At 43.6% G+C, this 22,255-nt stretch overlaps 1 protein-coding gene across 2 annotated transcripts; it reads left to right on the forward strand.

Moving 5' to 3' along the window:
- The first annotated feature begins 74 nt into the window (after positions 1 to 74).
- On the forward strand, positions 75 to 20,730 carry LOC147452014 (uncharacterized). 2 transcript variants are annotated; one of them, XM_086517850.1, is made up of 6 exons: positions 75 to 298; positions 597 to 636; positions 18,223 to 18,303; positions 18,601 to 18,775; positions 19,960 to 20,218; positions 20,306 to 20,730. In XM_086517850.1, the coding sequence occupies exons 1-6, from the start codon at positions 221 to 223 to the stop codon at positions 20,498 to 20,500; spliced, it is 828 nt and encodes a 275-aa protein (XP_086373976.1). In that variant the 5' UTR covers positions 75 to 220; the 3' UTR covers positions 20,501 to 20,730. The 2 variants fall into 2 exon arrangements, with proteins under 2 accessions (XP_086373976.1, XP_086373975.1); XM_086517849.1 differs by having other exon boundaries at positions 78 to 298; positions 18,592 to 18,775.
- Positions 20,731 to 22,255: the final 1,525 nt, after the last annotated feature.

Genomic DNA, 22,255 nt, shown 5'->3' on the forward strand with positions numbered 1-22,255 from the left:
TGGCCTGGCAGGCCAAAAATTGGTTGCAACCAGTTGCGAAGCGAGCTCTTAGGCCCTCCATTTCCGAGGCCCAAAAATCAAGAGACTTTTTTAGTTTTGGCCAGCGAAAAGAAACTGAGCAGTACGCCTTGCCCAGCAAACTGTGAAGAACTTTAGAAGAAGCGAAGCGCCATTCTTGCAAAAGAGCGCAGGCTATGCTCCCGTTCACGTGAAGGTAGTCATGGCCGATCCTAACTACAGAAACCATCAAGGCGGATACACCAGCTTATCACCTAGCAGTCTTCCTGGATCAGTCCCGGTAAGTGTTTCCGGTGCTCTTGTGTGTGTACGAGAGAGAGAGAGAGAGAGAGAGAGAGAGAGAGAGCTCTTAGCAATTCCTCCAAAGAGCAATTTGTTTGTTTTCGACCACCAAACCCCAGCCGAAAAAAACACACACACACATATACACAAAGAAAGAAGGTAATCATAAATTCTGTGTCTCCGTTTTTAGCTAATGCAGCTTCTTTCTCACCATCTCACCATTATAGTAAATACATAGTTGCATGAGGGATCAATTTTCCTTTCTTATAATACAATATTATGTCATTTTTGTGTAGGCTGCTGCAGACATGGATGCCATGCTTTTGCCATTTCAAGGTAATCTTGTCTTGTGTGAAGTGTCCATACACCGGCCTTTTATAACTCTTTCACAAGTGGGTGTGCTTATTTGTTTAGCTTACATTAGATGAACAAAGGCAACCTTTCGTGGACGTATTTAGATTCCAGAGTTAAATTCACTTTGTGAATTGGAAAAAGAAGGGCCAATCTTTTGTCAAAAAACTATGCTTCTCTCATATGTACTTTATTGAATGGATGGTTCTTTTTTGCATAGCTGCCAAGATCCAAATCAACACGGAGGTTGAACTCGTATGCACTTTTCTTACATGGATAGTAAGAATAATGCATGTCTTATGATGTGTATTTGCAAGGTAATGGTCCAACTTCAAAGAGCTGAGAGTATGAATGATTGCTAATAACTCTTGCTCATAGATATGTGCAACCCTCTCTGTCTTAGTAATCGGCTCTCATTGACTGTCACATGACGGTCCTCTTGTAACACACCTCTAATGTCGCTGCCACAAGCATCACAATGAACCTCAAATGTCTTTAACAGATCTGGCAATGAAAGAACTGCCCCTGTAGTGAGCTTCTTTTGATCCTTTCAAAGATCAAAAGAAAGTGATTTCCATTTGCCCTTTGCCTGCGGTTAATGGGACTCCTTTCTTGGTCAGACCATGAAAAGGGGGTTGCAATCTTTGCATAGAGTCTGATAAGACGTTTGTCATTTGAGCACTGCGGACCCAAGAACTTGCTCAGATCATTTATGTTTTTGAGTGGTGGCCAAGGTCCATGCATGTACCTTCCTATGAAGCAATGTGCCCCGAGAAATGAACTTCCTTATTGATCATCAACAAATGCTTCCGCAAAGGAGTTAGAACCCGGTTTGCATGATGCTCAGCCTCGGACTTAGTTAGATAGTTTGCCATAGTAGAAGACCTAGCTGTAGCAGATAGCTTCCTTTGAAGCCTGCCATCTAACAATGAAATTCACATTGTGAGAATGTTCATCAAGCAGTCAATTCAGTTGTAGGTTGTCTTTTGAAATTAGTGAAGTGAGGACAAAAGCATTAAAATATATTGAAGACTATTGGGTGTCATTGATTAACAAAACAATGTTATTTACTGTATAGGTGTGTTACTAATGTGTTGGGATTTATTTATTTCAAGAGATTTTCTATTGCTAAACAACGATTTTTCTTCTTTGGGAAGCAAAAACGGGGAAATTTGACTTATTGCCTTATAAACCATTTGAAAAAGCATGAGACGGGCCATTTCCCAAAGGAGTAGGGTTGGAAACAGTTTTTTTTTTTTTTTTGGCTCACTAGATATCAATCTACTTGTGTCGGTTGGAAGTCACATGGTGTCACTAAAGTGATGACATGGCACCCTACACTATAATGATGTGGCAAGCCAATAGGGAAATCCTGTGAAACGCGCTGTGATTTTTGGGCAACCATGTGATACTTCTGGGTGATTGTTTTTGACTAGGAAAAGTAGATCTCTTTTGGGCTTTTAGAACTGTCAAAAACAGAGATCTTTTGGTTTTTAAAAGAAAGGGGTTTGGGCCTATAAAAGAATACCTAGGGAAAGTTATTACACACTCAATTGAGGTGGGCTCTCTCCAATAGTTGTATCTTTTGAAGATCAATGTAACATAAATATTGAGAAGGACGCAAGGGTTTTGGGGATGGAGCGTCTGGAAGTGGAACTCCTACTCCGTGTCTATTGTGTGGAGTATCTCTCTCTCTCTCTCGTGTTGAAGTGTTAAAGTCTGCCCCGGTTTTGTTCTTTTTGGAGTCACATGGAATGAAGCACCATAATCCACTATCCAAGACTGGGATAGGTCATCATTAGCACTAAGCAATGCATCAATGACATCTTTCTTCGAGATAAGCATGTCTTCTGCATTAGCTATCACCAAATCTGAGGGGCATGAAGCCGCAACCAAAATTTCCTCAATGTCTGACGACTCCTCAATGACCACACTAGAGGATACATTTGCATTCTCAGCATCCCTAGAGGAATCACCTGTTGATTTTCCCCCTTTCTTCTCATCTTTCTTCTTCTTATCTTGCTTTTCCTTCTTCCTTTCCTGCTCTTTCTTGAAATACCTGCAATCGGGTTTCTTGTGACCCTTTCTGCCACATTGATGTCATCATTGATAGCCATTTTGATGTAGGCCATAGCCTTCTTATTTAACCTGGCCCACTCTTCGTCAGACAAACTTGGTGGTTTATTCTGTTCCAATGCATCTTCACAATCCTTTAAGAAAAGGATACCTTGCATGCGTTCTTGTTAAAGATCGAAGCCTTGACCATCGAACCGTTTGATTTCCATTAAACTTTTAGTGTCAGATGCGGAAGAGGAAGAAGCCATCTTAATTCAACCACAAGTGTGTATACAAGAGAGATGCAATAGGCTGAAAATTTCAGCAAATAGTAGCAACCACAAGACTTTGCATACAAAGAGCCACAATTTCTTTACATGATGTCACATGACACATCCCAACCCTATGTGTCCGTGGACAAGCTACACCACAGCAGGGTTCAGTCAGTTCAGTCAAGTCTAGATTAGCAGTGATCTTGCACTTTTGTGAGTCTATTCGTAGACCGTGCATGCCCAGTCACTTAGCATAGATGCATATCCTCCGGTTGCACACAACATGATCATCGGAATTCCCATTAGAATCCATTAGCATCAGTTAGGGGAATTTTCCAATGCATTTAGCCTATTTTCCTATTTATTGGGATTTTCACTTATTATTTTCAAGTGACTTTCCTACAAAAGTAGGTAGGGCAATTTTGCTAAGTTAATATATAAGCAAACCCAAGTTAGCACTTTCTGGCAGAAGAGGCAGCAAGAGCACCTTGCTCAACTTGCAACTTCTCAGCAAGACCAACCCCCGCGACTACTCTGGCGTTTTCTCCACAGAAGACCTAGCGTTTTTGCATCAGATCAGCCTTGGCGATTTGTGCATAACAGATCAGCCCCGGCGTCATCACGACACAGCAGATCAGCCTAGCGTTTTTGCATTTGCAGAACCTCGGTGACAGAAGGACCAATTTCAGCCCTTGGCGTTTTTGGATTTCAGCAGCAAATTAAGACCGGCATTATTCACCTAAAGTGTAGCAGATTCAGCCCGTAAAGACCATCAGTTTTCAGCCCTAAGTAACCTCATTTTTCAGCCAAGAAAACGCAGCCAAAACAGTCATTTTCAGCCACCGAAACAGTCCCGAAATTCAGCGATTAGAAGATCCCAGATTTCAGCCATCGTCGTCGTCATCGTCGTCACCGTTGTCATCATCGGCATAGACCAAGTTGCATAGTCCATTGCATACGCATTGTACACCTCTGTGCAATCAAGACATAGACCACTCTCGCTGACGAGAGTGGGGCCTTCGGAGGAGGGTTTTACAACCTCTCGGGTGTCGTATCTCTTCTCTCTCCTTCTCTCAGTCTCATTCATTTGCACGCACAATATCCACTCACTTTGTTCGTGACCACAGCACTCTACAAGACAGAAAGATCTCTCTTTCCCTAAGAACTAAAAGGAACCTTGAGCAGTAAAGATCACTAATCTTGAGAAAATACAACATTCATTCCGCTGCAACCTTACATTGGTATCAGAGCTTTGGAAGTGTTCTGCATTACTCAAGGAAAGAACCACAAGAATTTTTTTGCTTGTTGCGATCGCACGAACCCAAGTTTACTTGGGCGTGGCGATTCCTAATTGTGTTTTGTTGAAGAGTGACAGGAATCCCAAGAAAGAAGGGCTTGTCCAGCCTCCCCTTGTGTCTCTTTTCACTCATTGAGAGCGGACCGTGCACTTAGCGGCCGGTCAATCGACGTGAGGTGGGAAAAAGCAACCTTGGTGTGAGCGCAAGGCCGCCAAGGGGTGCGCCCGCAGAAAGGAGTAGAACTCGGGTGAAGAGAAGATCCTTCTCCAACGCGATTTGCAAGCGAAAGAACACCTCAAGAACCCTAGATTCTCACGAATCAAGGACCTCAAGGACATCAAGGACCCAAGTTCCTCGTGAACTTAAGAACCCAAGACACCCAAGAACCCACAAGAACCCACGACTTCATAATGGTCATCACTCGAAGCGGAATGGATACTTCACTTGGAGGTGATGAGCATGAGAGAGGCGAAGAAGAATTTTCCACACCAGGAGGTTTTTCCGACCCTCCCCCTTCACCATCTACGACAGATTGCACTAACTCCTATGGAGGAGTTGGAACAAGAAAGAGAAGCAGAGAGAAAAGCCTACGAAGAAGAAATGGCAGCCATAAAGTGTCAGTTCGACTTGGAAGAAAGAGAAATTCAAGCAAGATTTGATCGCGAGACCAAAGCAAGAATGCAAGAGATGTTGCGACTCTTTTCTCGAATACAGGCACATATGCAACAAGATCGGGAAAAGAACTCTCTCTTAGTCTCTTCTTCTCCAAAGCATGACCCACAGGATTTGCATGATTGTGTGAAGCATGATAATGATTTGAATGACAATGATGAGCATGATGATTTGGATGCCAATGATTTGCATAATGATTTGGATGACAATGACAAACATGATGATTTGCATGATCAAGATGTGATTTCTCACAAGCATGATAAGTTGCATGAAGACGATGTGATTGTTCACAAGGATGATGTGTTAGTGGATGCTTTTCCTAGCGAAACTAACCTCGTTGTAGATTCGATCAATCACAAAGATCCGATCTTGGCTTTCGAGTCGAGGTCTAATGAACCCTCACAGGACGATTCGATCATTCAGGAAGAATCGATCTTGGCTTTCGAGTCGAGGTCTACAGATCCCCCACAAGAAGATTCGATAGATCCCGAAAAAGCGATCTTGGCTCTCGAGCCTTGGTCCAAAGAACCCTCACAGGAAGTATTATGTGTTCGCATGATTGATACACACGCATTGTTCGAGTGTTTCATTCGTGAAGGTTTCCTATATTTTAGTCAGCATCGTTATGTGATCCCTTTTCCTAGGCATGACATATTGTATGTTGAGCACGTTTCTCTCATGGATGAGCACGAATGTATGCGGATTGTTCATGAAAAGTTGAAAAGTTTGTATGTAAGGAAGTCACATTCCATGTTTCTTCCGTGGCATGACACAGTTTCCGAAAGAGCACATGAAAGTATGAGCACCAAGCATGGGCATTTCCATTGTGATTTGCCACAGTCGATTGATTTCGATCAAACAGAAAAGATTCGACCTCATTGTTTGCATGTGTTTGATGGACGGGTTGTCACTCCGTCTATTAGTTCATCTACATTGCATACACAGTCTTTAGCAAAGACAAGATTTTTTTCCTTCACTTTACATGGAATGGGTATGTTCATGGTTTTGTGTTGGAGATGGTTTCACGAATTTTCAGCCATGGAGATTCTTGAAGACGAAAGAAGCAGTTCTCTAGACGAAGTTGACGCAAGAAAGGAGATTCAGAAGACTTTGTGTCGCTTTCGGCATGGCCCAAAGAAGCAAGCGTTGCAGACCTTTATGAAGTTCAAGTACCGCTCGACCCACACAGCAGAGTGGGCCGGCGAAGAGTCCCTTCCCGGATTCCGGATGCTGTTGGCGATCTCCCTCGACGCCATACAGTTCGGTACCAATACCTCACTTTGAAAAGGAGGGGATGTCACGTGACACATCCCAACCCTATGTGTCCGTGGACAAGCTACACCACAGCAGGGTTTAGTCAGTTCAGTCAAGTCTAGATTAGCAGTGATCTTGGACTTTTGTGAGTCTATTCGTAGACCGTGCATGCCTAGTCACTTAGCATAGATGCATATCCTCCAGTTGCACACAATATGATCATCGGAATTCCCATCAGAATCCATTAGCATCAGTTAGGGGAATTTTCCAATGCATTTAGCCTATTTTCCTATTTATTGGGATTTTCACTTATTATTTTCAAGTGACTTTCCTACAAAAGCAGGTAGGGAAATTTTGTTAAGTTAATATATAAGCAAACCCAAGTTAGCACTTTCTGGCAGAAGAGGCAGCATGAGCACCTTGCTCAACAGGCAACTTCTCAGCAAGACCAACCCCCGCGACTACTCTGGCGTTTTCTCCACAGAAGACCTAGCGTTTTTGCATCAGATCAGCCTTGGCGATTTGTGCACAGCAGATCAGCCCCGGCATCATCATGACACAGCAGATCAGCCCCGGCGTCATCATGACACAGCAGATCAGCCTAGCGTTTTTGCATTTGCAGAACCCCGGCGACAAAAGGACCAATTTCAGCCCTTGGCGTTTTTGGATTTCAGCAGCAAATTAAGACCGGCATTATTCACCTAAAGTGTAGCAGATTCAGCTCGTAAAGACCATCAGTTTTCAGCCCTAGGAAACCTCATTTTTCAGCCAAGAAAACGCAGCCAAAACAGTCATTTTCAGCCACCGAAACAGTCCCGAAATTCAGCGATTAGAAGATCTCAGATTTCAGCCATCGTCGTCGTCATCGGCATAGACCAAGTTGCATAGTCCATTGCATACGCATTGTACACCTTTGTGCAATCAAGACATAGACCACTCTTGCTGACGAGAGTGGGGCCTTCGGAGGAGGGCTTTACAACCTCTCGGGTGTTGTATCTCTTCTCTCTCCTTCTCTCAGTCTCATTCATTTGCACGCACAATATCCACTCACTTTGTTCGTGACCACAGCACTCTACAAGACGGAAAGCTCTCTCTTTCCCTAAGAACTAAAAGGAACCTTGAGCAGTAAAGATCACTAATCTTGAGAAAATACAACATTCATTCCGCTGCAACCTTACACATGAAACAGTCCAAATCTGAAATTTCAGCTGAAATGTGCAATTTCAAGCATCTGTACTCAACTTTTCACTCAGACAAACATCAATACATGTGATCCTACAACTTTGGTACACCCGCATATTACTGTTTTGACCTGTAATAACCTGTAAATCACCTGTTTTGGTGACCTTTTGACCCCGAAAGCAAGGGGCTTTGCGGTGGAAGCGAAATTGATCGCGAGAGAGCAATTTTTTTGCTGTCCAACAGACTGCGCAGGGCTGTTTTAAAACCCTAGAGCTCTAATACCAATTGAAAGCGCGAAGCAGAAGGTACCGGTAGGTGCGTGTCGCGATGTAGTGCAGGATTGGGGCAAGAAGCAGGAGGTGGAGTGCAACAGAGAGGAAGCGCTGCTTATCTTCAGACGAAGTTGAGTAATCAGACGCTAGAGGACATGTTGAAGGCTTACGTCTCTCACCGGTAGTTTGATTGGGAAAGGTATCTTCCATAATCAGAGTTTGCCTACTATAGTAGCAAGCATTCTGCTACTGGATTTAGCCCATTCATGCTGATGTATGGGTTCGAGCCTAAATCTCCGATTGCTATTGGCTTAGAGAAAGTCAAGGAACGCCAAGCTCGTGCTTTCTTGTATGACATGCAAGGAATGCTCGAATTGGCTAAGGATAGTATAAGAACGGCTCGTGATCGAGTCACCAGTTATGCTAATCAAAAGAGATCTCCTAGGACTCTAGATGTGGGACAATGGGTCTATCTGAAGGTACCCAAAGATTCCAAGACTATTCAAACGAGAAAGCATCATAAGCTTTCAGCTAGATATTGCTTGATCACAAAGAAAATTGGCCAAGTAGTCTACGAACTGGCTCTTCCTTCGGATATTAGTGTACATCCAGTATTTCATGTCAATCGCCTTAAAGAAAAACTAGGCAAGGCTGACATTGTTGTGCCTATCGAGGAAAATGTATGGCAAGATATGCTAACTGAGTATATTCCTCGAGAACCAGAGGCGGTTTTAGATCATCGTACCCGTCATTCGTGCCAAAAGGCTTATGACGAGTACCTAATTAAATGGAAGGGTCAATCTGAAAGGTTTACTACTTAGGGGATCGGTTAGAGCTTTGAAAGCTCAGTATCCCCACTTCATTAATGAGGACATCAATGGTTCTTAAGGGGGGAAGTATGTTATGTCCCGCTCGCGGGAAAGGGGATCTAGCCTAGACGCCGTCGAGATGGGCGTCCAATGTCCAGACGGACGTAGTGTGAACCCGGCCATTGTGGCCGGTCATTATTATAAAAGGGAGGCCAAGGCCTCATTTGCAGTTATCGATTGTCACAAATTGCTGACGTACGGAGCCAACTTGCAGATCCCGGTTGAGGGGCCTAAACCCTAAGAAGCAGAAGCAGTAGAAGGAGATGACTTGGCAGCTGTACGGATTCGCAGAATTCATGTTGACAGCGTGTACGGAAAACCCGGATTTTGTGCTGGGCTGCTGACATGGCAAATTGTACGGATTTCCGCGATGTGCGCTGTTGACATGGCAGCTGTACGGATTTCCCTAAATCACGCTGGCAGCTTTTGGGCAGCTGCTGTTGGACCAGATACTTTTGAGTTTGAAGGCTTTTCATGTAAACTGCTTTTGGGCCTACGGTCTTTAAATATGAGGCCATGGGCTCATTCTTTGGCATGCTTCTGGACGAAGGTGCAAAGGATGGAGTACCGGCTTGTACTTTGATGATGCAATATAAAGAAATACCGAAAGGGGCACCAAGGTTTGGGGCCAATTCTCTCTGGGGTGGAATTCCGCCACTCCGTATTGCGTGTGGTCTCTCTCTCTTTCAGTCTAGTTGTTATCGAAGTGCTAAAAGTCTATTCAGTCTGTTCTTTTCTATTGGCATGTGGTGCCCGTCTTGTGATAGTGGTATCAGAGCATCAGGCATGGGCTTTTCTGAAAGCATATCGGTCCTACCAAAGAGCAGACAGAGCAAGATGACACTTCCAAAGTTCATTGGAAATTTTGCTCCGACCCCGAACTTATTAGCCACTCCCACCCTTACTTCATCGCGCATCGGGCGCGCTCCCGTCTTCATCGCTCATGTCTTACAGAGCATAAGCCAAAAAGATCACTTGTAAGAGAACGATTCAAGATTTGTTTCGAGTCACTGTTTTTCTCAAAAGCAGTGCCATGCAGATGTTGATGTCTATAGCTACCAAGCCACACACTCCAAGGACTTGGCAAGCTTTCAAGAAAATTTTTGCCCGAAGCTATATGGTTTCAGCCATCTTCCTTCAGAGTGCAACTTCTGGCAGAGTGGGGTATCTTGAAATGCTTGCGATGGAAACCCTTGCATATTATATCTTGAAATTTCTCGACATCTCTTAGTAGATGTCTCTTCTCAAGCTGATAACCTTGGAGGTCCGGTGTAATTGCTATGTCTTGGGACTACCATCACCGCCAGAGGAACATTGTCTGTCCAAGAGCTGATGGACCATGCTGTGGTCGGCTACGACCTTATGGAAGGAATCTAACCCTAATTTTGGTGCAGGCTATAGGATGGAAAGTCGATCGACTTTTCGAGCTCGACTAATGTCGAGATTGCTTTTTAGGTTTGAGTTTTGTTTGGAAGTTGTTTGGTGATCATGTTTGGAATTTGTTTGAAATGGATGCTAGCTGTTTTAAACCTGTCTTGGTGCCGATTTGAATTGTTTGACTCTGGTTTTAATACTGGTTTCAATGGTTGGTGGTTTTACTCTTCGGTGGAGTAGTGAGAAATGATGTTTGAGAATTCTTGTTCATACTCATGGCCCAAACCCTTGTGGTTATTTGCGGGGGGAGTATTGAATGTTTGAAAAGTGTTGTTTTTACTCATGGGCCAAACCCCTGTGGTTATTTACGAGGGGAGTATTGTTGTTGTTACTCGTGGCCCGGACTTGGATGGTTATTGACGGGGGGAGTATTAAGATGTCTGAGCAGTGGTTACTCTCAACACCTCTAAACGACGCAGGCTACGGTATGGGGGGCGTTTGGTTGTAAAAGGCCTCTATATCTCATGGCTCGGACCTTTTTAGGTTATTTGCGGGAGGAGTGATGAGGGAGTCGTTGAACAGCTCATGGCTCGGGACCTGGATGGTTATTTGCGGGGGGACATGTTCATCGACGAATTTATGTTTCTATGTCTTGTAACATGCATATGTGAGCATTTGTGTTGCATTGTGATGTGCCAACCAGTGAATATTCCTAATTGGATGAGATTGCCTGGGTATGTAATTTAATTGCATCAAGACACCCGCGGAAGATCAATGCAGTCTGGGTGTGATGGCTAATTTTACTATGCTGGAATATGAAGAGTTCGTATCTGGACGAAAGGAGAAGCTAACTCCTTAACTAAAAAAAGAGCAAACTGATTGTCTCTTAGAAATTTTTTGAGCTAACTTGAGTTGTTTTGCAGATATGCTGTAATCACGGACGATTACTCTCTTTCAAGAAGGGGGATGTCACAAATTGCTGATGTACGGAGCTAACTTGCAGATCTCGACCGAGGGGCCTAAACCCTAAGAAGCAAAAGCAGTAGAAAGAGATGACTTGGCAGTTGCACGGATTCGCAGAATTCACGTCGACAGGCTGTACGAAAACCCCAGATTTCGCGTTGGGCTGCTGATATGGTAAACTGTACGGATTTTCGTGTTTCACGTTGACAGTGATGACGTGGTAGCCTGTACGGATGTCCGTGATTTGCGTTGCTGACGTGGTAGTTGTACGGATTTCCCTAAATCATGCTGCCAGCTTTTGGGCATCTGCTTTTGGACCAGATGCTTTTGAGTTTGAAGGCTGTTCATGTAAACTGCTTTTGGGCCTAGGGCCTTTAAATATGAGGCCATGGGCTGCATGCTTCTGGACGAAGGTGCAAAGAATGGAGTACCGGCTTATACTTTGATGATGCAATATAAAGAAATACCGAAAGGGGCGCCAAGGTTTGGGGCCAATACTCTCTGGGTGGAATTCCGCCACTCTGTGTCGCGTGTCGTCTCTCTCTCTCTCTCTCTCTCTCTCTCTCTCTCTCTCTCTCTCTCTCTCTCTCTTTCAGTTAGTTGTTATTGAAGTGCTAAAAGTCTGTTCATTTTATTCTTTTTTATTGGCACGTGGTGCCCGTCTTGTGACATCGATCCCCACTGGCAGAGTGCCAATGGTTAGCCCGTGAGGCTAGGAGTGCGCAAGTTACCTCGAGGAGGTGAGGTCGGGTGGTATGGGGTGCTCGGTCTTACAGGTGCACACCTATGTCCTCGGACGTTGGCCCCAACACGGGGGAGCTACCGGGTGGTGGCTATGGTCGGGTGGTTCGTTCGACGTGTGTGTAGGCAGCCGTGTAGCCAGGAGATCCACTCCATGTGTTCGTTTCAGCTGAAAACTGAAATCCCTAGAGATGCTGATGGGATTCCTCAAATGTGGCGAGGCTAAGGGCTGATCTCCTGTCTTCGATGATGACGATGGCTGAAAACTGAAAAATGCTGATCGTAGGGCTGGCTGAAAACTGAAAATGCTGGTTTGGCCGCGATGGGAAATGCGACCGTGACGAGGCTATGGCTGTCCGCTGAGGTACTGTTGCAGAATGCCGATGAAGAAGCAAAAACGCTGCTGCTGCTGAAAACGCTGGGGTATTGATGAGAAAACGCCAGGAGGGCTGCTTGCATTGCGGGTACTGCGAGTGCTGAGGGTACTGATGCTCTCTTGCTTCTTCTGCCTTCTTCTCACGCCCAAGGGACTGCCTGTGTAGGTGTTTTTTGCTGGGTCGAGCAGGCCTCCCTACAGCCCAGTATCCTGGAAATTAAAAGGTCACTTTTATTAAATAAAGGCCTATAAGAGGTGGTTCACGTGCAATTCCAGAATTGGTCACTTGCGGTGAGAAATGCTCATGCTTGGTGCTAGGTACTGATGCTAATGCAAATGGGTTGTGCAATTAGAGGGTATGCAGCTTCTCTAAGTGCTTGGACATGCATGTCTTGCGTGCAGGCTCACAAAGGTGCCAGAACACTTCCTAGGCTGACCTAAACCCTAGAAGTAAGTACAGCTTGTACACATGTACATAGGGTTAGATGTGCACGTGACATCCCCCCCTTTTCAAGGTGAGGTACTGGTACCAAGCTGCATGGCTTCTTTGTAGTATCCCCAGTGCCAACAACTCAGTGTAATCCATGAATAAAGCTTCGTCCTCCCACACTGCCTCGTGGGTTCCTTGATCTTTGAACTTAAAAGGTACAAATGTGCTTGTTTCTTTGAGCCATGGCGAAAATGATGCAACAAAATCTGCTCTGGTTCCATGACTTCTGCTTCGTCTATGATCTCGGGTCCGTCCTCTTCGGAAATGTCCTTTGGTGGATCTCCTTGAAACAACTTCATCCAAGAAACATGGAAAACGTTGTGCATTGACCATGAGTTAGGTAAGTGCAATTTCATAGAAACCTCATTTATTTTTTTAATGACTGGAAATGGGCAATACATTCGAAAAGACAACTTTGAACACTTCTTTCCTACTTGCTTAAAACGGTGCTTCATGATCCTAAGGTAGACCCAATCCCTTTCCTTGATAGTAACATCCTGACGATGCTTGTTAGCCTAACGTGAATAAGATTCTTGAGCCTTGCTTAGCCGAAGCTTCACACTCTCAGTAATCTCATCCAAAGATTGGCTCTCAGCATTGGCATCAGGCAACTGATTGACTGACCTAGTCAACAAAGACCGGAACGGATGACCAAATGCTGCCTCATACGGAGCTCTACCAATGGCATTGAAATTGGAGTCATTCAAAATTGCTTGAACTAACGGGAGGTACTACTCTTAATGAGACTGTTGAGCATGCACATATGAATTTAAGACACCGAAAGCCAATTGATTGTAGATCTGAGTTTGACCATCGAATTGTGGATGAAATGCGAATGAAAATTTGAACTTAGTGCCAAAATTTTCAAAGAGTGCTTGCCAAAATGTGACGTAAACTTGACATCTCTATCTGACACAATCGTCTTTGGCAAGCCACAAAGGGGATACCACTGCTTAATGAACAAATGTGCTACATCTTGTGTTGTGGTTGTGGCCTTACAAGGAATCAACGTGCAAAACTTGCTGAAATGATCAACAATGGTTAAACATAGCTTTCAAGAAAAATTTTGCCCGAAGCTATAGGATTTCTGACATCTTCCTTCGGAGTGCAACTTCCAACAGAGTGGGGTATCCTGAAACCCTAGCAGATCCCCTTACTTCATCGCGCATCGGACGCGCTCTCGTTGTCACAAGACGGGCACCACGTGCCAATAGAAAAGAACAGACTGAACAGATTTTTAGCACTTAAATAACAATTGCATTGAAAGAGAGAGAGGCGACACGCGACACGGAGTGGCGGAATTCCACCCCAGAGAGTATTGGCGCCAAACCTTGGCGCCCCTTTCGGTATTTCTTTATATTGCATCAACACAATACAAGCTGGGACTCCAGACTCTGCACCTTCTCCAGGAAGCATGCCGGAGAATGAGCCCTAACCTTATATTTGAAGGCCCTAGGCCCCAAAAGCAGTTTACAGTAAAAAGCCTTCAAACTCAAAAGCATCTGGTCCAAAAGCAAAGCCAAAAAGCTGCCAGCGTAAATTACGGAAATCCGTACAACCTACCACGTCATCAGCGAACGCAAAACGCGGAAAGCTTGCCACGTCATCAATCAACGTAATTTTCAGGAAAACCTGCCACGTCATCAGTTCCACGCAATTTCCTTTACTGTGTGTGTGTGGGTCCTACTTTATTTTAATCCTTTATGTCACTGGGGCCCCATCGGACGGGGTCCCCATAAGTTGGTAGGACTTCTTCTTCTGTTACTTGTTCTCTTAGGGTTTAGGCCCCTCGGCCAACATCTGCAAGTTGGCTCCATTCTTTAGGGCTTTGACACATCAGTAGTTTGTTACATCTCCCCTTCTTGAAAGAAAGTAATCGTCCGCGATTACAGCATATCTGCAAAACAACTCAAGTTAGCTCAAAAAAAATTCCAAGGGTCATTCCGAGGGACAATCAATTTGCTCTTTTTGTTAAGGAGTTAGCTTCTCCTTTCGGCTCTTTTGTTCAAGGAGTTAGCTTCTCCTTTCGTCCAGATCGGAACTCTTGATATTCCGGCGTAGTAAAATTAGCCATCACACCCATACTGCACTGATCTTCCACGGGTGTCTTGATGCACTAAAATTACATACCCAGGCAATCTCATCCAATTAGGAATATTCAGTAGTTGGCACATCACAATGCAACACAAATGCTCACATATGCATGTTACAAGACATAGAAACATAAAGTCGCTGATGAACACTCCTCCTGCATAACCTAACAAGGTCCGGGCTGGGAGATATTCAACGACTCCCTCATCACTCCTCCCGCATAACCTAAAAAGGTCAGGGCCGGGAGATATAGAGGCCTTTTACAACCAAACGCCACCCAGACTGCAGCCTGCGTCGTTTGGAGGTGTTGAGAGTAACCACTGCTCAGACTTCTTAATACTCCTCCCGCATAACCATCCAAGTCCGGGCCGGGAGTCACAACAACAATTATTTTACAAGCATACAACCAAACGCTCCCCAGGCATTGGCCTACGTTGTTCGGAGGTTTACTAACATACAACCAAACGCTCCCCAGGCATCGGCCTGCGTCGTTTTGATGTTCAAAGAGTACCAAAATAATATTTCTCACTTCTCCATCCGGGAGTAAAATCACCAATCAATGAAACCAGTATTAAAACCAGAGTCAAACATTTCAAATCGGCACCAAGACAAGTTCAAAACAGATACCATCCATTTCAAACAACTTTCAAACAGGATAACCAAACAAGTTCTCAAATAGAACTCAAACAAAATTCAAACTTAAAAGCAATCTTGACATCAGGCGAGCTCGAAAAGTCGACTAACTTTCCAACTTGAAACCTGCACCAAAAATTTAGGGTTAGGTTCATTCCATAGGGTCGTAGCCGAGCACAGCATGGTCCATCAGCTCTTGGACAAACAGTGTTTCTTTGGCGACGATGGTAGTCCCAAGATAGCAATCGCACTGACCTCCAAGGTCATCTGGTCGTGATGAGACATCTACTAGTAAATGTTGAGAAACTTCAAGTTATAATCTGTTAGGGTTTCCATGGCAAGCATTTCAGGATACCCCATTCTACTAGAAGTTGCACTCCGAAGGAAGATGTCAAAAACCATATAGCTTCGGGCAAAATTTTCTTAAAAGCTTGCCAAGTCCTTGGAAGTGTTCTGCTTTGTAGCTATAGATATCAACATCTGCATGGCACTGCCTCTGAGAAAAACAGCAGCTCGAAACAAATCTTGGATCCTTCTCTTGCAAGTGATCTTAATGGCTTATGCCCTGTAAGACATGAGCGGTGAAGACGGGAACGCGCCCGATGCGCGATGAAGTAAGGGTGGGAGTGGCTAATAAGTCCGAGTTGGAGGGCGAAGCTACCTCGAATAAATTCCAGAAGTCTCTGGTTTGCTATGTCTGCTCTTTTGTGGGACCGGTATGCTTTCAGAAAAGCACACGCCCGATGCTCTAATACCATTGTCACAAGACGGGCAACACGTGCCAATAGAAAAGAACATACTGAACTGACTTTTAGCACTTCAATAACAACTTAACTGAAAGAGAGAGAGACGACACGCGACACGTAGTGACGGAATTCCACCCCAGAGAGTATTGGCCCCAAACCTTGGCGCCCCTTTCGGTATTTCTTTATATTGCATCAACACAATACAAGCCGGTACAATCTTGCTCCACAGCTCGGAGAAGGGAGTTCCAGGAAGCATGCCAGAGAATGAGCCCTAACCTCATATTTAAAGGCCCTAGGCCCCAAAAGCAGTTTACAGTAAAAAGCCTTCAAACTCAAAAGTATCTGGTCCAAAAGCAAAGCCAAAAAGCTGCCAGCGTAAATCACGGAAGTCCGTACAACTTGCCACGTCATGAGCCAGTGCAAAACGCGGAAAGCTTGCCACATCATCAATCAACGTAATTTTCGGAAAAACTTGCCACGTCATCAGTTCCACGCAATTTCCTTTACTGTGTATGTGGGTCCTGCTTTATTTTAATCCTTTATGTCACTAGGGCCCCATCGGACGGGGTCCCCATAAGTTGGTAGGACTTCTTCTGTTACTTGTTCTCTTAGGGTTTAGGCCCCTCGGCCGGCATGTGCAAGTTGGCTCCATTCTTTAGGGCTTTGACACATCAGCAGTTTGTTACACTCGTCTTCACCGCTCATGTCTTATAGGGCATAAGCCATAAAGATCACTTGCAAGAGAAGGATCCAAGATTTGTTTCGATTAGCTGTTTTCCTTAGAGGCAATGCCATGCAATGGTGGAATTCTATAGCTACCAAGCCGCACACTCCCAAGGACTTGGCAAGCTTTCAAGAAAAATTTTGCCCGAAGCTATAGGATTTCTGAAATCTTCCTTCGGAGTGCAACTTCTGGCAGAGTGGGGTATCCTGAAATGCTTGCCATGGAAACCCTAGCAGATCCCCTTACTTCATCGCGCATCAGACGCACTCCCGTCTTCACCGCTCATGTCTTACAGGGCATAAGCCATAAAGATCACTTGCAAGAGAAGGATCCAAGATTTGTTTTGAGTAGTTGTTTTCCTCAGAGGCAGTGCCATGCAGTGGTGGAATTCTATAGCTACCAAGCGGCACACTCCCAAGGACTTGGCAAGCTTTCAAGAAAAATTTTGCCCGAAGTTGTAGGGTTTCTGACATCTTCCTTCGGAGTGCAACTTCTGGCAGAGTGGGGTATCTTGAAATGCTTGTCATGGAAACCCTAGCAGATCCCCTTACTTCATCGCGCATCGGACGCGCTCCCGTCTTCATCGCTCATGTCTTACAGAGCATAAGCCATAAAGATCACTTGCAAGAGAAGGATCCAAGATTTGTTCGAGTAGCTGTTTTCCTCAAAGGTAGTGCCATGCAGTGATGGAATTCTATAGCTACCAAGCCGCACACTCCCAAGGACTTGGCAAGCTTTCAAGAAAAATTTTGCCCGAAGCTATAGGATTTCTGACATCTTCCTTCGGAGTGCAACTTTTGGCAGAGTGGGGTATCCTGAAATGCTTGCCATGGAAACCCCAGCAGATCATAACTTGAAATCTCGTTGGTTTCAATGCTGTTTGATGAACCTTTAAGCATGTGATGTCTAATATTGCTACATCGGAATATCAATAGACGATAAAGAAGCAGCACGAATTCAATCTGAGAGAAAGGAGGTTGCGATAGTAGAGACGCAGGACGCAAGAAGCCATAGCATGTACCTTGATTTATATATTTGTACACACACACACACACACACACATATTTATAGAAAGAAAGAAAGGGCTTGAAATTCATCATATTACTGAGGCCCCAAGGCAATACAACCAAGAGGTCAAATTATAGGATAGACTGAGGTGAAATAACCTCTGAAATGTCCAATGAATAAAAACTGAAAAGGAAAGCACAAGTGATACAATTTTATAAATACCAGGAAGTTACAATGATAGAACCAGCGTTAGTTTCAAAGGTAGAAACTGTCTTTCGATGGAGCTGCCAGAAAATCTACTACATTGGCCTATGCACATTAGCAAGCAACCTAGCCAGAACAATCATTTCCAAACTGAAAACAACAAATTTGATGTGAATAGGGTCTTAGATTCTTTTGAGAAATGTGCTTTTGTAGATTCAGACATGCTATAGTCTTGAGTACACTTATATTTCATTCGTACGTTAATATATTCTTACGTCTTGTATAGATAAAGATGTTTTGTCAGCAGTTTTTATGTGATAACCATAACTCTGTTTTGGTGATTGCAGAAGGTAACTTGCAAACTTTTCCTCCAAGTAATGCACGCAGCAAACTCCTGGGGTCGTATCCACCAAATCATGAAGCAGAAGGTAGGTTTTGTGTCCATTCAAGTTATTTTTTGCCCCCTTAATTCCTTGTCTTCGTCTCATCATTGCTTTTGTCGATCATGGCTGGATGAAATTTACTTGTCTTGGTTTGTTTCATAGACAATGTCATAAGAAGTCTTTTAATGATCTCTACAAAATGCATTGGTCTTCTAGTACCATGTGGTCTGGATCAGTCTTCATGGACCGACAGCCTTAATAAGATTGGTGAATGCATAGGTTGTGCAAGTTGGCCTTGGTGCAATGAATAACTAAACCGTTTGTGATATTTAGACTCTGCAGGTGGGAGACCTGATGCTGGTGATGAACCTCAACGTGGTCTCCCTCGGTTTCTCAGGGTTACAACTTACCAACCTTACTTCAATATAGACACTGAAGAAGTATCTCAAAGAATTCTTCAATCGCTTTCATTAAATCGAAGAGATTTCATATCAATCACAAGCCACAATCCTGACTTGTAAGAAGCTTTTTGACCTACCGTATTGTCATGAGTTCCTTTTGAGACATTGTTGTTGTCAGTCTTGTTTGGGGTAGTGCATGTGTCAGTGTTAAAAAAGGCTATGCATCTTTTCCTTTGTGAAAAACTTAAAAAATGGCAGCTTAGATTTCGCATGTGAACGAGATAGGCATACATTGTTGTATGTGTATTTTTAGCTTGCAGAGGGTCCCTTTTAATATTCTGGTATGTGTTTTTAGCTTGCAGAGGGTCGCTTGAAGAAGAAGAGAGATTAGCGTACGTTCTTGTATGTATGTGTAGTTTTAGCTTGCAGAGGGTTCCTTGTAATATTCAATGGGTCATGTGACTTTCTCTTATATTAGAATGCCATGTGATTCTTCACCTTGTTCTCATAAGTTTAGATAATATTTTTCTGTTGATTGCGTAAGGGTAGTCACCCACCAAGGCCCGTGATCGATCTGCTTTGCACCATTCTGACCATAGTTGTGGAAAACAGGAGGAAATGGCCCTTTTAGGTGGGGGAAACGGGAAGGCCTAGAAAATGTGGGAAACCTTTTCTGTCCAGGGAAATGCAGACAGGGGAACATGCCTGTTTCCGTTTCTCCGGGGTTTCCCTCAAAGTGGTGAAAGGGAAAACACAAGCCTAGTCTGAATATACTCTATTTTGTATCAACTTGTTTAAAGTTAACTTGCGAACCCCCCGCCCCCCCCACCCACCCACCCAACACACAAAACGGTCTCCATGGTGATGTGGTGTTTCCGTTTTCCTGGTCCTTAAAATTTCGATTTCTGTTTCCATTTCCCTGTTTCCCATAACTATGATTCTGACAAAAGTTTCTGTTAGGTGCGTGATACAAGTTTAATTGTGCCAGAATTTGTTAGGGGACTTTGGAATCAAACAGGCTGTTACTGACTTGCATCTTTTGCAAAGTTTAGCTATATATAATACGGTCTCCATGGTGATGTGGTGTTTCCACTTTCCTGGTCCTTACAATTTCCATTTCTGTTTCTGTTTCCATTTCCCTGTTTCCCATAACTATGATTCTGACAAAAGTTTCTCTTAGGTGGGTGATACAAGTTTAATTGTGCCAGAAATTTGTTAGGGGACTTTGGAATCAAACAGGCTGTTCCTGACTTGCATATTTTGCAAAGTTTAGCTATATATAATAATGACCTTTGTGCAGGTATGGACCTTTTTGGATATGCACTACCCTTGTATTTATGGCATCAGCATTGGGAAACTTTGCTGCCTATCTTTCAAACCACACGTCATGGCAATTCGACATTGGCAAGGTTAACTGGGCAGCTGGATTATTCTATGCGTACACATTTTTGCTCCCGCTGCTACTTTACTTCTTTTTGAAGTATATTGGTGTGGCATTAGGCCTTGTCCAGCTGTGGTGTTTATACGGCTACTCGCTTTTCGTTTTCATTCCAGCATCGGTAACTCTCTCTCTCTCTCTCTCTCTCTCTCTCTCTCTGTGTCTGTGTCTGTGGGTTCTCACTGCTAGTGTGTGCACTAACTTGTAGGCCCTTGCTCTTATTCCTGTTGGAGTCCTGAAGTGGATTGTTGTAGCTGGATCAGGGCTTGTTTCTACAACTTTTGTGACTATGAACCTCAAAACTCATCTTGGATCGAGTGAATGGTCCTATATTACGGTTATGGGACTGCTAGTACTACAAGTCTGCTTTGCACTGGCAGTCAAGTTTATTTTCTTTGCCTAAAGAAAGCTTGTATTTGTCTTACAATTCCCCGTCATTGGCGAAAAATGTGTACAAAATTATTGCATGTAAAAAGCTGTTAGTGAAGGGCTTCCGAATCAAAAAGTAACCTTTGGTAGTGAAGTATATTAGTTAGCACATGCACATTGAAATTTTGCAAAAAATTTTGTAGGCTTCAGCCTAAGTTATGTAGTGGGAGATGATGATTGTTTACTTTCAGGTGGATTGTGTGATGCTTGTCTTTATTTTTCTTCTGTGGCGTATGCTCATTAGCCTACTTCTATTCAAATGCTGTCTTTACAAATTTCCAAGGCTGTTTATTTTCCTTTGGATCATCAAGCTCTTGATCAAAAGTATGTGGGACAGCATCATTCACATTAGCATCACCAGTTTGCATGATGAACTCATCTTTAGCAGGTGGGCTTGCTGGGCAAGGGAAGAAACCTTATTTTTAATATGCGAGGGGTCATTGGGCAGGCAACGAGGCTCTCATGAGGCAGTGGCTTAGTGCAGAATGCATCATGTGAAACTTGAGGTGGTGAAATGTAACGGCTCGCTGCATGGGAGTTATATCGAGGAGTGTGTGGCAGAAATGGATCTGTGATCTTAATTGATTGAAAAGCAGAATCAAGTCAGAATAAAGACGGTATAGCCTTATGAAGTGTTGCTATACAAGATAAAGTTTAAACATCTCATTCAATTTGTTAATCTTTTCAATGCAGTAGGTTTTTTAGAAGTTAGATTAAGATAAGAAACAAAGCTGTATTAGTGACAGGTCTTGAATGGGACGGATTTATTGATCATCATCTTTTCGTGATACTTCCATTGAAAGAATAAGGTGAAGTGGGGCTTTGCACATGGTTGTGTTACTAGCTTATCAGCTTGAAAGCCGCCTATGGCTGAAGACAACTCTTTAACTGGATTAATGAGTGCCAATCATCTGTTGCTGGATACCTTTGACATGTTGCCCAACAGCATCTGATACAAGCCACTAGAAAGGACAAGAGAGAATGTCCTTTTTTCTAGGATACTCTACCGTTGTATACCAAATGCAAGCGGTTCGTGTACACAATGGGAGTGGTTAGAAGCTCTCCAAACAAGTAAATTAAAGAGGGCCATCTAGTAGGGCAAGCGTTGAATTGGTATTGAACAAAACTCCATAAATAAGCAAAAATAATAGTTCCATTAGGCACCTCAGTAATTACCCGGTTTTTACCTTTTTTAATGTGGAGGATTGGTACTCAGCATACCGCACAAAAATTACATTTCTATATATTTATCAGTAGCTAGCTATCGTAAACAAGAGACAGTAAGTCGTCCTCTACACATCTAATTGTCACTCAAATCTTAATCTGTCTCTACTGAACACCCCCCAAACACAAGCTTAGCTTCTGCACTCAATCTTGGCCCAATCTATAGTGATGTAGCACCAAAATGAAGCCTTGACATCCACACACCTCAATCCCTTCGTTCAAATAACCTCCCTCAGCTAACAACCTACACACAAGGACGCATCACAAAGCAATAAATTAAAGCATTTCACACTACTAAGCCGTCTACTCACAAGTAATGCATCCAGCTAAGACTAACAAAGATGGAGTGGAACAAGAGATGTATATGGAAGCTTCTATTCATGGCCACCATCTCAAAAGCTTTGAAAGCTTGAAGATAATATGCAAAAGCTCCCTTTGGCAATGCAAAAGTTACTACCAAAAAGACTATATAGCCCTAGTTTTTTAGTGCATTTCATTTCCACAG

The sequence above is a fragment of the Adiantum capillus-veneris genome, chromosome 8, assembly GCF_014529385.1.
Source record: "Adiantum capillus-veneris isolate H3 chromosome 8, ASM1452938v2, whole genome shotgun sequence".
In the NCBI taxonomy this organism is placed as follows: Eukaryota; Viridiplantae; Streptophyta; class Polypodiopsida; order Polypodiales; family Pteridaceae; genus Adiantum; species Adiantum capillus-veneris.

Excerpts from the sequence above, each read along its gene's own strand:
- LOC147452014 (XM_086517849.1), top strand. The coding sequence starts at position 221 with ATGGCCGATCCTAACTACAGAAACCATCAAGGCGGATACACCAGCTTA. Across the intron at positions 637-18,222 it reads CATGCTTTTGCCATTTCAAG|AAGGTAACTTGCAAACTTTT; the intron begins GTAATCTTGTCT and ends TGGTGATTGCAG. Across the intron at positions 18,776-19,959 it reads ACAAGCCACAATCCTGACTT|GTATGGACCTTTTTGGATAT; the intron begins GTAAGAAGCTTT and ends ACCTTTGTGCAG.